Below are 16,993 nucleotides of genomic sequence, written 5' to 3'. Positions count from 1 at the left end.
TCAGGAAGAGAAGGGAAAAGTAAATATTAAAGCTCAGGTTGTTTTAAGAGAACAGATGGAGATACAGCTCTTTCCAACACATATCTGTGAAAGTTCTGAAGACAGATTTTTCAAAAATGTCTGAAAAAGAGTACCAGAGAGCAAGTGCATGGACCTTTCTTGGTATGCTCCAAGCCCCAGAGTTCAGGGAAATGTTTCCAAAACAAAGGTGTGCAGACTCCTACATCAGAACCACTGCATCAGGATGTCTGTTAATTGGAGATTCCAAGGGCACCTCCTAGACCCACTGAATCTGAATCATGGGGCAATGAAGGCTAGGGTCAGCATTTAAAACAAGCTTCTGGGGTGATTCTGATGCCCACTAGAGTTTATCACAATCATCAGTGTTGTAGGAAAGATGGAGAAAGCCAAACAATGCCCTGCAGATTTTTTTTTCTTTTGGCTTGATTCCCAAAAACTGATACTGGACTCAATGACTATTTTCTTCTAAATTTAAAAATGAAAGTCCAGTTTCTAAAAAGACAAGGCAAGGTATGCAATATGTTCCAGGGAAAAAATGCCAAAACTCAGAGAGGGGATTTGGGAAACATGCCAGGATGATTCAACACTGAGCCCGTCTAGATTATGAAGATATTGCTTTAATCAGCCTGGTCATAAGAATGATAGCCACAATTTGCCTGACACATCCAATCAATGACAGCATTATGCCAGTTTGAAGTTTTCTGTCATCCCGATTATTTTCCACTGACTTAAGTTCTTTTTGAAAGTGCTACAGAGCTTGAGAAATTATAAGGAATTCCATGGTGTACCTTCCTGGAGTTATATCATAGATCTTATTGATCTTATGTTCTATTCTTCATTCCTCAAATTCCTTCTTAGAAATGATTTGTTACCAGCCTACCTCAATCTTCTTATAAAATGTAATAGTTCATGCCAGGGTGCAACTAATCTCCTCTAACACTTCATCCCCATCACCGTCTCAGAGCCATAGATGCCTAGAGAAGATGACATCTGAGGAGGCGGCTCCTGTCTCTAGGCTTTGGACAATCAATCACTCTATCATCTTTTACTGTGTTCTTTTTTTTCGTCATTTTTACAGGACACATTTGCTTTTCAAGGATCAATATTCAATTTAACTTTCTGTGCACTATAAATCAAGTCTTCCAAAGGTGAAGAAAACATGTTTCTGACTTTAAGGTTATTTTAAACCAGGTCCTAAGCCGAGCCCAATTAATGAGGCTCATCCTTGCAAATTCTAAGCAGAATCAGACTGTGACCTATGAGACGCAAGTTGCATTTACTCCTTACTGTCACAGAAGATTGCTTTAACTAGATATTTTTAAATAATAAACCATAAATTAATCTAATTAGAGAATCTGTAAGTATTCAGAAGATGTAAAGTGAGTTTTAAAGAAATAATTTCTTTTGCTCATTATTTCTTGCTATGGATGCTATAAAACACATTCAAGATCAGTAATTTTTCTATATGTAAAGACAGAATTATATTCACAGGATTATTTAAAACATTTAATATTTATTTCAATGAATTAAAATTAACAATTTGTCTATTTCACTTAGAAATTTTCTTACATGAAAAAATAAACCTTAATTCACTGTTATGATATACTATCATGGTAGTACCAGCCACGCATTTTAAGAGGACTTAGTTGAGAGGACTAAGAGAAACCTATTTTATGCATTTAAAATAACTTATTTTTAAATGTCCTCACAAATCTTAAGCAGGTCTCTTAAACCCCATGGACTGGACATGTTTCTGAATTAATTTCCACCTGGAAACCCACGGGATGAAAATTCTAACTGCGTGATAAATTAAGTTGCCAAGCAAAATGGATTAGCGATCAGTGAAATTGCCTGATAAACTGTCAGATCCATTTTGGATTGGGATTCATCCTCTTTCTCCACCTGTTCATTAAGCTCCAAGTTCATGGCAACTCCAGTGACTGATTGCACATTAACAAGCTGTTTATGTGGGGAGGTGTAGCTAGCCTAGTCAACATTCCTATACTTACACATTCATTTAAACATAATTCTCTGGTAATTTATTCTGTTCACAATCCCAATGTGGAAAAATATACCTCTACCCTGAAGTTTAATTTTAGACACAACAGAGATGTGATGTGTCATAAAATTAAAACTTAACAAAGCACATCAGATTATACCTCAAGGTCAAAAGAAGCCTGGGAAATTTCATGCCATAAATCTGTTTCTTCAAAAAGTTACAAGAATGAGAAGAGTAGTGAGAAAGCTGCTGATAGAATGCCAAAATAAGATATTTATTTCTGTCCCTGTTCTAAAGCAAATATTTGGCTGCTTCTATAACAAGAAAGCCAAACCAGCTAAGAATGTTGAGAAATAAGTTTCAACCTTTCTTATCAAGTGGCCAAAACTTTCCTTTATATAACACCAAATTTAATAAACCACTTGTCAATCAAAATGCACCAAATTTGAGCTATAAATAAAAATATTCTTCCTACTCAAGCATCGAGTACTGATTCTTTCCTTTTTAAGTATATAGAATTCTTCATAAAGGGACTTTTCACCAAACACAAACTTAACAAAAATCATTAAGTTCCTCTGAAACTGAAGTTTAATAGATTTATATTTCATTCAAATATGAAGATGTCTACTTTCTACTTTTTTCTAAGCTTTTTTTCTTCAATATTATTTATGAAGCCTAAATTTTATATGAATTAATGACTGGAATTCAGAAATCAATGCCACTTTTCCCTTTCCCTACACAAATAAACCAAGACCTTAATTAAGGAAAATTTAAGTTAAGCGACTGACTCTTGATTTCAGCTAAGGTTATGATCTCACAGTTTGTGAGTTCAAGCCCCGCATTCAGCCCTGTACTGGGCTCCATGCTATGTGGAGCCTGCTTGGGATTCATATTCTCCCTCTCTCTCTCCCCCTCTCTCTCTGTCCCTCCCATGCTCTCTCTCTCTCAAAACAAATGAACTAAAAAAAAATTTTTTTAATAAAATTTAAGTTAATAGCCAGATAACTACAATTACATTGCGGCAAAAGAACAGAATGAAGATCATCCAAATGCTTTTCAGCCCACAAACAGAAACTTCCCATAAGTCACATATAAAGAAGTAATTTTTAGAAATTAATTGACTAGTATATATAACAAAATATACACCTCCTTTAGTTAAAAATAATAGAAGTGTACACCAAAAAATTTTTAATTTTACTGTATAATTAAAAAAAAGAGCTTGGAGAATTCCAAATAAGGTTGCACACAAGCATGAGATAGCCTCTAGGCCTCATGAAATGTCATTCGGCACCATTATAAATTTCAGCTTTTAATTAGATTTAACTATAATCAACTTCTGACAAGTCATGCATTTATAAGAATTAACCTATAGCAGAAGATATTTGTGTTTATTGTTAACTACCAGTTGAATTAGAATTTCCCCATGTCCCTTATCCTAATGTAAGCACAGCTGCTTACCCTCCCAGGGGACTGGTTCCATCCTCAAGTCTCAGTTCAATTGGCTCGGTCCACATGAAAAGTAGCATTGAGAAAGCTTAGTCTTAGTCTAGCTTCTGAAGCTGGGAAGCTTTCAGTAAATGTCAAGACTTGCTTTACAAAGCAGGATTATCCTAGTTTATATGGCACCTAGGAAACTCCACCCATTCCAGCCCCAGGAGTGTGCTCTGAAATTTTCTTGCCTAGAATAAAGGCTCAAAGTTTAAGAGAAACTATACTTGGTGACCTCCAAGAACCAAAGCCATACCACAAAATGTACACAGTGTCAAGTGTTATGCTAAATCCTAGGCACTACTTACTCTGAAAGTAAAATAAACAATTTCTCTTTCATTTTAATGAAATTCAGTGCCTGTCTCTGTCCCCACCATCTTGAATCTCAGGAAGAGAGGCAGTGGCATTGAAGTTGAGCTATTAGGTGTCTCAGCTGAGAAACATTCAGTACTATTTTCTTCAAGCCTCCAACTAACCCAACCTCACCCATTGCCTCCTGGCTACCGCCAGCAAGTTACATGTACCATATTTGTGCCAATAAAATAATATAGGTATAATTTTGCTTTCTATTTCAGAAGGTAATAACAAAAGTTATGGTCTTAGTCTTCAAAGAAATGTTAGTTAAAACAATAAAATACAATTCTAAGGCACAGATTTTTTTTAAAAGTCATCAAATTTAGAGGTGCCTTGGTGGCTCAGTCAGTTGAACATTCTACTTCGGCTCAGGTCATGACCTCATGGTTCGTGAGTTCGAGCCCCACATCAGGGTCTGTGCTGACAGCTCAGAACCTGGAGCCTGCTTTGGATTCTGTGTCTCCCTCCCTCCCTGCCCCTCCCCTGCTCACACTCTGTCTCTCAAAAAATAAATAAATGATTAAAAAATTTAAGTCATCAAACTAGTATTTAAGTCATCAAATTAGTACTCATAAATGAGAGATATAAATTCATTTAACCTTTCCACAGAGCTATTTGGTTACATACATTTAAAAACTTTCATACTTCCATTATTTCACTTCAAAGAATTTATTCCAAGGTAATGAATAATCAAAGATTTTTACAAAGATTTACCTGCTAGGAATATTTGTCTCAGCCTGAATATAACAGTAAAAAACTTGAAACAAACTCAATCTCCAACAGTGAGAGAACAGTTAAATACTCATGTGTATGATTAAATATGATACAGCTATTTAAAATGACACATAAAAATAACCATAATAGTAAAAAAATAAAAAAATTAAGCAGTATTTTGTAAAATTCAAAATACATCTATGAAATGAAAAGAACCTGACACATAAACAGTAAACTGAAAAATTATAGATAATGTTTTATTCTTCTCTATATTTTTTATTTTCCTTGAATATTAGGGCACATTCCTTCCATAATCAGACCCCAACAAAATCTCTAATAATAATTTTTAATCCAGTTAACTAGTATGTGTGACAAAATATAAGTTTTCCTATATGCATTGAAAAATTCTCAGAAAAAAAATATCTGAAAACAGAACAAATTCCCAAGCAACCTCTACTACTTTCTCTATCATTTTTTTTTTTAATTTTAGTCTCTCAAAGTCCTCTGAGGACTGTGTTACTAATTAATTCCTAGAGTTATTCATCTAAAAGTATAGCAGGAGTCAAAAATAGAAGATGAAAACTCAGAGGGAATTTATTAACAGCCATCCATCCCCTTGGCAATTATTTTCTTTTCAGAATTATCTTCTGATTCCTTGGAAGTTTAATGTTTAGTTTTGTTCTATAAATTCCTTCAGAAAAAAACTATAGATCAGAAAAACAAAGAAGTGATAAGTCAAAGAGTAGAAATATTTTGAAAAATATGCTGCGATGCAGAATTAACAAATAAAAAATGATTCACATCACAATGCCTCCTTTCACTGCATCCTCACAGTATTGAATTTTTAATCTTATTTTTATAAGGCATTTCTTTGTTTTTTTTTTTAAGTTCCATGTTCACATTCCTAAGCAGGCTTTCTACTAGACATTTGTCTTTTTTAATTGAGGAAAGCTTATACTTATTATTATTTTATTATTACTATAACAAGAGTAAACCTTTGTCATATATGTTGCTAATCTTTCTTTCCAATTTGATATTTACTTTCCAAATATATTTATGGTATGACTTTCTCTTGAAGCATTCAAGAATATTTATGTTGGGGCACCCAGGTGGCTCAGTGGATTAAGCATCTGACTCTCGATCTCTGCTCAGGTAATGATCTCATAGTTCACAAACTCAAGCCCCATGCCAGGCTCTGCACTGACACCACAAAGTCGGCTTGGAATTCTCTCTCTCCTTCTCTCTCTGTACCTCCTCCGCTCGCGTGCTCCCTCTCTTGCATGCTCTCTGTCTCTCTGTCTCTCTCTCTCTTTCTCTGTCTCTTTCTCTCTCTCTCTCAGAATAAATAAACATTTTTTTAAAAAGGAATATTTGTGTTGTCAAGTTCTTCAGTCTTTCTCATTGGTTCCTTTCTCTGTTAGTGAATTCAGAGTGGTTTTTCCCACCCACAGGTAAGACACAATCCCTTATATTTTCTTCTATCTTTTAAGTGGTTTCTTTAATTGCTATTAAACTCCACACAGAATTTGTATTCATGAAAGGTGTGAAGTAGTGATGTATATTTTTTTCATTATTATAGCTTTCACATATGTATTTTCATTTGGAATTGTGTGACTCCTCCCCCAACTTCTGCCATTTATCTGTCTTTTCAGGTATTTCTTGGCAAATCTCATCCTGTTGTTCTACTAGATAAATTTTAGAATTATTTTGTCAATTTCAAAATAAAAAAAAAAACAACTATCACCAGAACAAAATCTCAAAAATATCAATGAAATTTTTATTAGAAATCTAGGTTACTCCAAGAGTTTTGACATTTTTAACATACTACATCTTCCAATCTAGGAATGGTGATGGTTGTTAGATTTATTTAAATATGTTTTTTCCAGTATTTCCTGTTTTCTGTCTATCCTTACACTAGAAAAAGATCCTTATAGCTGGAGGCTCACACTTAAACATGTAGCCAAGGTTAAGAATTCATCTCAAAAAATGGTTCTTTACGGGGAAGCTGGGTGTCTTAGTTGGTTGAGCATCTGACTTCGGTTCAGGTAATGACCTCACTGCTCATGGGTTCAAGCCCCACATCAGACTCTGTGCTGACAGCTCAAAGTCTGGAGCCTGCTTCAGATTCTGTGTCTCCCTCTCTCTCTACCCTTACCCCACTCGTGCTCTCTCTCTCTCTAAAAAGTAAATAAACATTTAAAAAAATGGTTCTTTCCACACCTGTCTATTCAAACCTATCCCACAGCTATCCACATTGGAGATTTTGAAACTTTTCAGCAATTCTGACATAGCATAGGAGGGGAAGTGAAGGGAAAGATTGATGTATAGTAATTCTTTCCCCTTTGTCTATATAGATATCTATTCACAAAAATACACACACACACACACACACACACACACACACACACAAATATGTAAGAATGATCACTAAAGTACTAATAATCCCAAACTGGAAATTACTGCAACCCCCATCAATAGTAGATTGATAGAGAAATAGTGACATAGTCACAAAATGAAATATTAGATAACAATAAAAAATGATCTATATCTATATACAACAACATAGATAAATCTTACATATACAACAGTGAACTAAAAAAGAGCCAAATATCGAAGAGCATATATGATATGGTCCCAATTATACAAAATGCAAAAAAAAAAAAAAATCAAAAGTAATGTATACTACTGGAAGCCAGAGCAGTAAATATACTATCCTACACTGACTACAAAACATTAGGGAGTACTAAGGGTTCTTCCAACATACTGGTAATGTTCTGCTTTTTAATCTGGATGGGGTTTCATTGAGCTGTACACTTATGTGTGTGTGTTTGTGTCTATTATTATTCAATAAACTGTTACAAGAAAAACATACAATACAGAAATTCAATAAAGAATAAAACTTAACTGCTTTGCTAGCAGAAATGAAATTTATATTAAATTAAGCAGTTGCTATCAATTCTGTCCTAAAATATTTCTGAGAGTAAATGAACCTCTTTTCTCAATGATCGAGATTCTAATTTCAAATATGCCTTATTTGGGTTTTACTAAATGAATACATAAAAAAACATTTATTTTAAGCAAATGGAGATGATTATTTAAGGAAACTTCTATAAAGTAAAATTTCTTCCTTCATATGCAGTCCCAGTACCTGATTTATCTGTGTAGATATTCAGATATTCTACATCAACTTTTCTTTTAATTAAATTATACCCAACTATTAAATTATCATCTATCCAATTGTGTCACTATCTCAATTTTTTAGACAGTTATGACATTCACAATTGATACACTAAAAAAAAAAATCACTAAAGTAAGCTAAAACAATTATTCTAGACCATTAGTTCACAAAAATTACCAACAATGTTTTAAAACTTGGCATTTAACATAAAAGCCTCAGAATTGGACAACTTTCCCCGGACAAAATTCAAGTGAATAGTATAACAACTAAAGTTATGGACACATAGGACAAACCCATTTAGTTGGTAGTATCTATCTGTGCATAAGATTTGAAAAACATGCATCATTACCTTGTGACATTCGTAGAAAAAATCAGTTTTCTGATATTCTAACTAACCAGTATAATTCTGCTGCCATTTACTGAGTATGTGTCTACATACTAGGCACTATGTGAAGTGCTTTGTATATGTTATCTGTTGATTTTCACAACAGCCCTAGGAAGCAGTAATAGGAATAGATAGTAACAGGACTATCTCCATCTTACCAATGAACAAACTAAGGCTCAGAAAGGCTACATAATTTACTGAAGGTCTTTTGGTCAAGAAGTTAAAGAGACACATTTAACATAATGATTGTTCTCAGGGTGCCTGGGTGGCTCAGTCAGTTAAGCATCAGACACAGTTTCATCAGCTTGAGCCACAGAGCCTGCTTGGGATCCTCTCTCTCTCTCCCTCTCTCTGCCCCTCCCCCACTCATGCTGTCTTTGTCTCTCTCAAAATAAATAAATTTAAAAAATAAAATAAGGGGCGCCTGGGTGGCGCAGTCGGTTAAGCGTCCGACTTCAGCCAGGTCACGATCTCGCGGTCCGTGAGTTCGAGCCCCGCGTCAGGCTCTGGGCTGATGGCTCGAGCCTGGAGCCTGTTTCCGATTCTGTGTCTCCCTCTCTCTCTGCCCCTCCCCCGTTCATGCTCTGTCTCTCTCTGTCCCAAAAATAAAAAATAAAAAATGTTGAAAAAAAAAATTAAAAAATAAAATAAAATAAAAAATAAAAAAATAAAAAATAAAATAAGAAATAAAATAATGATTTCTCTGACTCCAAGCCCTCCATGATTAACCACCATGTAAATATAGGGGCATGCTGGGGTAGGGACAGGAAGAACTAAAATAAACAAATCAATCTTCCTCATTTTCCACTTTAAAAAATCCTATTTATGGCGAACTGAATTCATCTTTGGCCAATCATAACCCATTAGACTTAGAGAATTAACTCCTTTTCATGACACAATTCACAAATGAATAACAATTATATTGCCTATAAGATATTTTTCTAAGATTATAGTACAAGTAAAATTGTCTCTAATGATATACTGAACCATAAGTTAGATTAATGTATTCTACCCTGAGCTTTAGCAAGAACCACAACGCTTTGACCAATAGCCTTAATACAAAATTATACAAGGACACAGTCACAGTAAATAGATCATCCTATACTCTGCTATATACAAAAACCTGTGCATGAATCTCCATAGCAGCTCTATTGGTTATAGCAAAATGCTTCAGAGAACCCAGAGGTCCTACAATGGGTGGAAGGCTCAACAAACTGGTATAACCATGTAAGGGACCACTACTCCGAAATAAAAAGGAATGAACTACTGACACATGCAACAATCTGAATGGACCTCAAGGGCTTTATATTTAGTGAAAACCATCAATCTCAAAAGGTTACATGCTGTATGATTCCATTGATATAATATTCTTAAAATGACAAAAGTAAAGGAATGAATAATGAGAGTGGAGAGTGGGAAGGGGAGGGCAAAGAGGTGGATACTATAAAATAGGAAGTTCTTTCAAGATAATCAAACAGTTCTGTATCTTGATTATAGTAATGGTTACATGAATCTATAAATGGGATAAGACTGCAGGGAACTATACACACACACATGAATGCAGGTAAAAAAAAAATAGGTGAAAACTGAATAAGGTCTACAGTCTAGTTATAATATACCAATGTCAATTTCCTGGTTTTGATATTGTACTACAGCTATATCATGTCACCATCGGGGGAGGCTTACACAGGTGAAGGTGAAGGGTACACAGGTCTCTATGTACTTTTTTTTTAAGTTTATTTATTTATTTTCCGAGTGAGAGACAGAAGGAGAGAGAAAGAGAGAAAGAGAGAGAGAGAGAGAGAAAGCAAGCAGATAAGGGGCAGAAAGAGGAAGACAAAGAGAATCCCAAGCAGGCTCTGCACCACCATTGAGAACCCAATGCAGGGCTCAACCTCATCGTGAACAGCGAGATCATGACCTGCGCCAATGTCAGATGCTTAACCGACTGAGCCACCCAGGTGTTCCCACTCTTTGTACTCTCTTTGCAATTTCCTATAATTATCTCAACATAAAAAGTTTAAACAAAAAATGACCCTGGGTATGAGAATCTGAATTTGAACCTGGGTCTGCCTCACTCTTAAACTTGTGCTACTGCCCTGTATGCCTTACTGCCTACAAAATTTGTTCTGTTAAAATATACCAAATATGCATTAATTCCTACAGAGAAGAATAAAATACATAGGAGGCATAGGAGGCTCATCCTGGGTCACATTTAAAGAAATCTAAGGAAGTTCAAGGAGTACTTTATTAGGAAAAAGTTTAAATATCAAATCATTTCATTCACGGCAAATAATCCCTGGTGTTCCAACGAACTAATATAACATGAACGCGGGAAGAGAACCTTTAGAAGTTTGATAGGAAGTGATGTCTGGGCTGCTTTGGCACCCTGACTGGGGGGGTGGGGGGAAGGGGGCACTGCCTCTCATTCCCCTCTCACTAGAGGCAGCTCTGAAGTCTCCTGCCATGTTGCCTTGTTCACTTGAAAGAATAAAATGCTGTTCCTCTCTTTACACACCAGGCAAACAAACTGCACAGCAGAAAGCTGTAAATAGATTCATTACACTGTACATTTGGCATCTCTTTTCCATACACCCAGGAACTTCCTAATGAGTTTGTCTTTGTGAGATGCAGAACATGGCCAAATTATAATATAATCTCAGCCAGAGAGGTGAGCTAAAGGTGCCAAATGTTTTTTGGGAGTGAGTGAAAGTTACTGCCTCCCTTCATATTAATTCATCAAACCCTTGTACACAGCTATGTGGCAGCTATGAAAAAATTATGCATACAGGGAAGGACAAGAATCAAAATAGTGATACGATGTTCTTTTTCTATTAGTGATGTTTTCCTGTTTAGCACCATTTTATTCTATTTCAGTAAAAATTATCCCATAATTATTTTTTAATGTCTATTTATTTTTTAGAGAGAACATGTGCTAGAGTGGGGGAGGGGCAGAGCCAGACAGAGGTTCTGAAGTGAGCTCTGCACTGACAACAGAGAGCCCAATGAGGGGCTCAATCCCATGAGCTATGAAATCATGACCTGAGCCAAAGTTGGACACTTAACTGACTGGGCCACCCAGGTGCCCCACCCCATAATTATTTTTATTAATTGATCAAATAATTCATTTTTAAAATCAGAGCCAAATTGTTTCACTATATCAAGTCCTCAATGCTGAATGTGCAATTGCTCAGAGGTGCTTTGTAGCATATGGTTCAATTGCACGTAGTTCAATTTAACACATATACAGTATCAAGTATTAAGAACATAATGGCATGACATCACTTTGGAGGGTGACACAAAAAAATGAAAAGACACCATTCTATAGTCTCAAGGGGGAGCTACACATGTACACAATTAACAAAACCCAAGAAAAACCATAATTGCTGCTATTATTAAGTGTGCCAACGTGGCAAATCCAATGTTATGTTAATAACAAGAAAGAGAAACTCAAGAGTTATTTTCAGGTATTTAAGAAGAAAATACATGTCACTAGTTGTACTCCACAGAACAGAACTAGGATTAACAGCTAGAAATTACAAGAATATACAGGAAGGTTGGTGTTATATATACATAAAAGCTTTTAAATTTTTTTGAATTAAAGCTTACATATTTATAGGATTTAGAGCATAATAAATCATTAATGACTTAATAGCTACAATAATATCTGATTAAACTTCTGTACTGGAAAGGAGTTCATGGGATTCTTTCTAAGGGCATGTCTTCCCCAGAGGCCCCATAGATCAGAGAAAAGCATCTTGATACCCAGGGCTACAAATGAACAGTCCACAGAGACTAGATATAAGGGAGACTTGTAGCCTATGAGGTGGCATGAAGATGTAATTCTATCCAAAATAAGTGATTCATATTGAGTGGTGATTAAATGACCAAGGCTGATCCCCTCTCATGAAGGTTTTGCATTTTAGAGATGCAGCAGAGGAGAAAGGAATCACAGGGGAATCAGAAGAGGAGAAAAAGAAAAAACAGCTCTGACTATGGCAAAGCAAATTACAGTACAAAGCAACCGACAGCCAATTCTGAGGGAATAACAAGCTGACTAGACTTCCAGACTTCCTGCTAGAAGTCTATCTATCTATCTATCTATCTCTGTGAGATCCTTCTGTTCACCCACCAAAGCATGTTCCTACTATCCTGTGTGAATTTACTCATCACCAGAGGAAACTTCAAGACAATGTTGAACTTCACATGAACCCTGTACTCCTGGAAAACAGAGACTGCCAAAAAATTACCCCTCACCCTTTTGTGTTCGAGGAAACAGCTTACCAGCACAGAAATATGCTCCCCGTGTGACTGAGATAAAACTCATGGATGATCCCTTGTAACCTATGACAAGACCAAGACACATCTTCCAAATTCCCATTCTTTCACTCATAAATGATTAGCTGAACTGTTTGTCCATATTGACCATTCTGATTGGTCAACAGCTCTTAACTGGAGTTGACCAAACTTTAGTAAGGCTTTTCTCCTTCTTTCAAGTCCCTGGACTTTGACCCATCCTTGAGCAATGGAAGGTGAACAATCCTTCCTGAATGACCCCTCCCAAGAATCAGCGGACCTCAGGGGAAGATTATTCCCTGATCAACTGTCCAATCATGCCATCCATTCATCCCAGTCCCCCACACCCAATTCTTTTTAGCCTGTTTACTCCTCCTTATAAAAGAAAAGCCCCTTTCTGATTGATCTTTGAGATACTTACAGATCTTGTGGTCAAAGTGGTTCTTCCTACTGCAATATTCTTTCTCCTCCTATTACAATAGTACTCTTCCCCTTACTGTAATAATCTTTCTGAACAAAGTCTCTCCTTACCTAAGTCCAAATTTATTTTTATTTGGCATTTTCAAGCCAAAGATAGGCTGAAAAAAGCCTACCTTTACAAAACACAAATTAAAATCATTAAATACCCTTTTATTATTGACATTTATTTTTATAGAATCACAACTACTATGTATTTGACATATAGTCACATAATAAAATATATAGGAGATACCACCATAAATAAGTTAATTTCCCCTATTTTCAAACATAAAAATTACTTGATTATTGAAATAATTAGAATAAAGCATTTCATAGCAAACATGAGCAACCAAACAACTGTGATTTGGAAACTGCAGAAATAATTACTTTCTAGATTACTTTTTTTGGTGTAGTTCAATCATCTCTTTACAACCTATTCAAAAGAAGGAAAAAGCTTGATGAATTTGTTTTTATGTTGGCAAATTATTAACCCAAGTGTGAAACCAGCAACAATAGAGCTGGTAAAGTTCTTTCTGAGGAACTTTCTGCAATAATCTATCACTTTTCCAATGATCTAGTACCCTAGTCTCAACTTAGCATGGATACCATGAGTTAGCAAATTAACTGCAGCACATACGTAAAATAAATCATCAGTGTTTTTAATCCAGAAGGGAAGTACATAAGATATTTCTATACCAGGAAGGACATCTTTTCCTAAAATACCTACATTCCTGTTTATGAAAAATAATTTAAAATAATACTTATATAATACATCACAAAAAAATCAAGTACTCACCCGCATTGACTATAGCATCTACCTCTAGCAATGTGATGTCACCTCTATAGAGAGAAACTTTTTCACTCAAACTTTTCTTCACCTGTGATGTTTCCTGAGTATTTTCTTCTGTAATAAAAAAAAAGAATATATATATATACATATATATATATATATATATATATATATATATATATCAATAGTATAGTCTTAATTTATTTAAGGACAATTTTGATAAAATAGCCAATATGGGTCACAATCTGATATACAAGACAAGTGGAAATAAATGTGTAAGTACCAGGGGTGTGGCTTATTCTCTATTTATTATGTATTCCTCAATACAAATGCAGTACATCACGTATATAATAGGCAGTCAATAAATTTAGACATGTTATATTGGTCAAAAGAGCTCAATGTTTCTTATTATTATGAAAATACCAATTTTAAAATAAAATTATGAACGATCAAGTTTCATAAGAAGATAAGAAAAAGATGTACAACTATGGCTATGGGGGCCCAAAGACAATTTAAGTGGCTTGTAACCTATCATCTCTAATCTCCTAAATACTTCAAAATTGCATGCTCATTTAAGAGTATCATAGTGAACTGATAGCATTATCTTCTCCCTTGAAAGATTTGCCAAGACAAAAATAAATTTTCACAGTGAATGAGCTTCTTTCTATTTTGTTGTAGTTACCAAGTCATCCTTGAAAAAAATATTCACCCAGAACAAAAACATGTTGATTCCACTCTTTGCTACTTGTAAGTAACAAATGCCCGTCAAAATGGGAAGGATCAAAAATACTTGAATGGGTCAAACTGCTTTTCTTATCAAATTGTATTAACCTTTCACTCTAGAGGGCGCTGCTAGATTTAAAAGAGAAAAGCTCTGTCCTGCACACAACAGCCAGCAAACTGGTAAGTTGAAAACAAGCCAAAACATTACATTCTACAACTTGACCTACTTTTAAATCTTTTATGATAATACTATAATTTGAGATTCATTCATTCTTAACAAGTGATGTTAATACAGTACACAGAGGTTTACAAAATCAATGATTTAAAAAACATCATATTACTATACATAGAAAGCTTTTTAATATACCTCTACGAAAGGTGATTTATAAACTCAAACTTTTTAAAGTGTTTATGATCTGTGCAAATCTTTCAATCTTTGAAGTATTTAGGAGATTAGAGATGATAGGTTACAAGTCACTTAAATTGTCTTTGGGCCCCCATAGCCATAGAAAAAAATTGGCCAAGAGTAAGGATATGATCCTGGGCCACAAAAGTGATCTTTTCTCTCTTTCTGTCTCCAAGGCATCCCCTTCTTTGTAATCACTGCTCTCCTTAAAGGATTCTAATCAAAATATTCATTAGTGTTGACAATGGTAGTAGTAATAATAATAAGGAGGAGGAGGAGAAAATGGGAAAATTGTATGTGAAAAGAGCAGAGAAAGGCATTAGAGGACCTCAAAATAAAACAATAATAAAAAAATAAAACCACCTCAAGGACTTCTCCAGTACCGTCTGTCCTTGTCAGGTAATGGCTAAAAGCACACACTTTACTACCAGACTGTCTCTGTTCAAATTTTGATCTACCAGTTAACAACTGGGTGATATTGGAAAGGTTATTTATTTTCTCTATGCTTCAGTCTGTAAATTACTGGCTCCTTCACAATTATGAGTTCATAATACTTAGAATAATACTTGTTCCACAGTAAGCTCTCAACAAACACTACCTTTTTTTTAACAAAGGATTTACAAAGATGACAAGTTATGTCAACATCTGTATTCAGCAAAACACAGTAGTTAAGAAATATTTTCAAACAATATTATTTTGAAAAATGTATCATTACATTTATTATTATTGTTGTTGTTGTTGTTGTTATTCCCATCAGTGAAAGAATTTTGTTTGTGCTCTTGCCAGGCCAATGCCTGGCCCATTGACAAAGACTTTGAGCCAGAACACCTTGAGTTCCACACCCAATCAGTTTCTAGTCTTACTACTTTTACCAAATTATAAAGTCCTAATTCCCAGTTAAAGATTATTGAATGACAATAAATATTTGGTGGTTTGTCAAAAAAAAAAGTATACGTATTTGGACTGTTGTAAACCTGAAATTATAAACACTTCTCACTGATGAGTTTCAGAATTCCATCAGGCATTAAGTTGATAAGCATATCACAAATGAAAGCATAAAGTTTGACTTTCCAACTTGGGATACAAAGTAGATAGATTTCTAATCCTTCCTAAAGTTGCATTTAGTTCTAAAAGCTACTTCTTCATTTGTTCATGAAGCATTATGTATGTAAAATTGTATTTGTAATAATGTGACTTTTTAACATATGTGACAATAAATCATGTATTTCTTTCTCCAAATATAAAGAAATTATCAAAGAATGGTATTGGAAAGACTTAAAGTTCAAGCATTTATACCACATTTCAGTTTTCTTAAAAGAAATCCTCATCTCTCATCTGCAAATTTTAAAATTGTGACATTTTGAGTCTAAAGGTTCAAGCAAATTCAACATATCAAATAAATATACTGCTGTGACATGTTATTCAAATAAGTTACTCAAAATGGTCTTATTAGAATCATCAGCATCATGAATAAGTATAAGCATCCTTCTTCCTCATAGCCAGACTTATACTTGCTGCCCAATGTCTCACACGGTATATAAAAAAGGCATAAATTTACTCAAGAGCTATAATTTGAGAGTATTAATAAGTATCTGTATTTCCTTTAGCAATAAGCCAAAACCAGACCTCATACTTTTGACCACCAACTACTCTCTGTAAATGCAGCAATGTACATTACCACCAGAAAATAATTTCTCTTATTTGAATGGCAATGCATTGCCTTCCTTTTCACACAACTGTGTTTGATCAGCTCTTCCAATGTATCTTTTCCTACATCCTGAGTTTTCGGCAATAAGACAGAAAACTGTCAAGCATTGCTACCTCATGGACGTTATATATGTACACAAAAACTAATTCACATTTTGCACATAATTGGCTTTATCCAACTACATGTTGAAATATCTGTCAATGTACACATATGACAGTAATTGTTCTTCCAGATTGCATACTATTTATATTATAAAACATATAAACAAACAACAGCAAAAAAGACAGTAATTAAAGTAGTAAAAACAGATTTTTATTCTGGAAAATACTGCAACTGGGAAAAAAAGATCTCAGTACAGAATGGGGCTCAATTCCCAATACAGCAAGGACAAGCAGGGATTTGCAGCCATGAGCAGAGTGGGAATCAATGGAAGGAAAATCACTAAGAAGAAAAATTAGAGGCAGGGGGAGAT

The 16,993-nt window shown here is 34.8% G+C and overlaps 1 protein-coding gene across 1 annotated transcript in view; it reads right to left on the bottom strand.

Moving 5' to 3' along the window:
* MACROD2 (mono-ADP ribosylhydrolase 2) overlaps positions 1 to 16,993 on the bottom strand; it is a 2,036,271-nt gene that overhangs the window by 1,952,554 nt on the left and 66,724 nt on the right. The window contains exon 3 of the mRNA XM_049650090.1: positions 13,691 to 13,798. Within this exon, the coding sequence (XP_049506047.1) occupies positions 13,691 to 13,798 (108 nt within the window). The remainder of the gene's footprint in view (positions 1 to 13,690; positions 13,799 to 16,993) is intronic.

The sequence above is a fragment of the Panthera uncia genome (assembly GCF_023721935.1).
Source record: "Panthera uncia isolate 11264 chromosome A3 unlocalized genomic scaffold, Puncia_PCG_1.0 HiC_scaffold_11, whole genome shotgun sequence".
NCBI lineage: Eukaryota > Metazoa > Chordata > Mammalia > Carnivora > Felidae > Panthera > Panthera uncia.
This window is presented reverse-complemented; position numbering and strand designations above follow the sequence as displayed.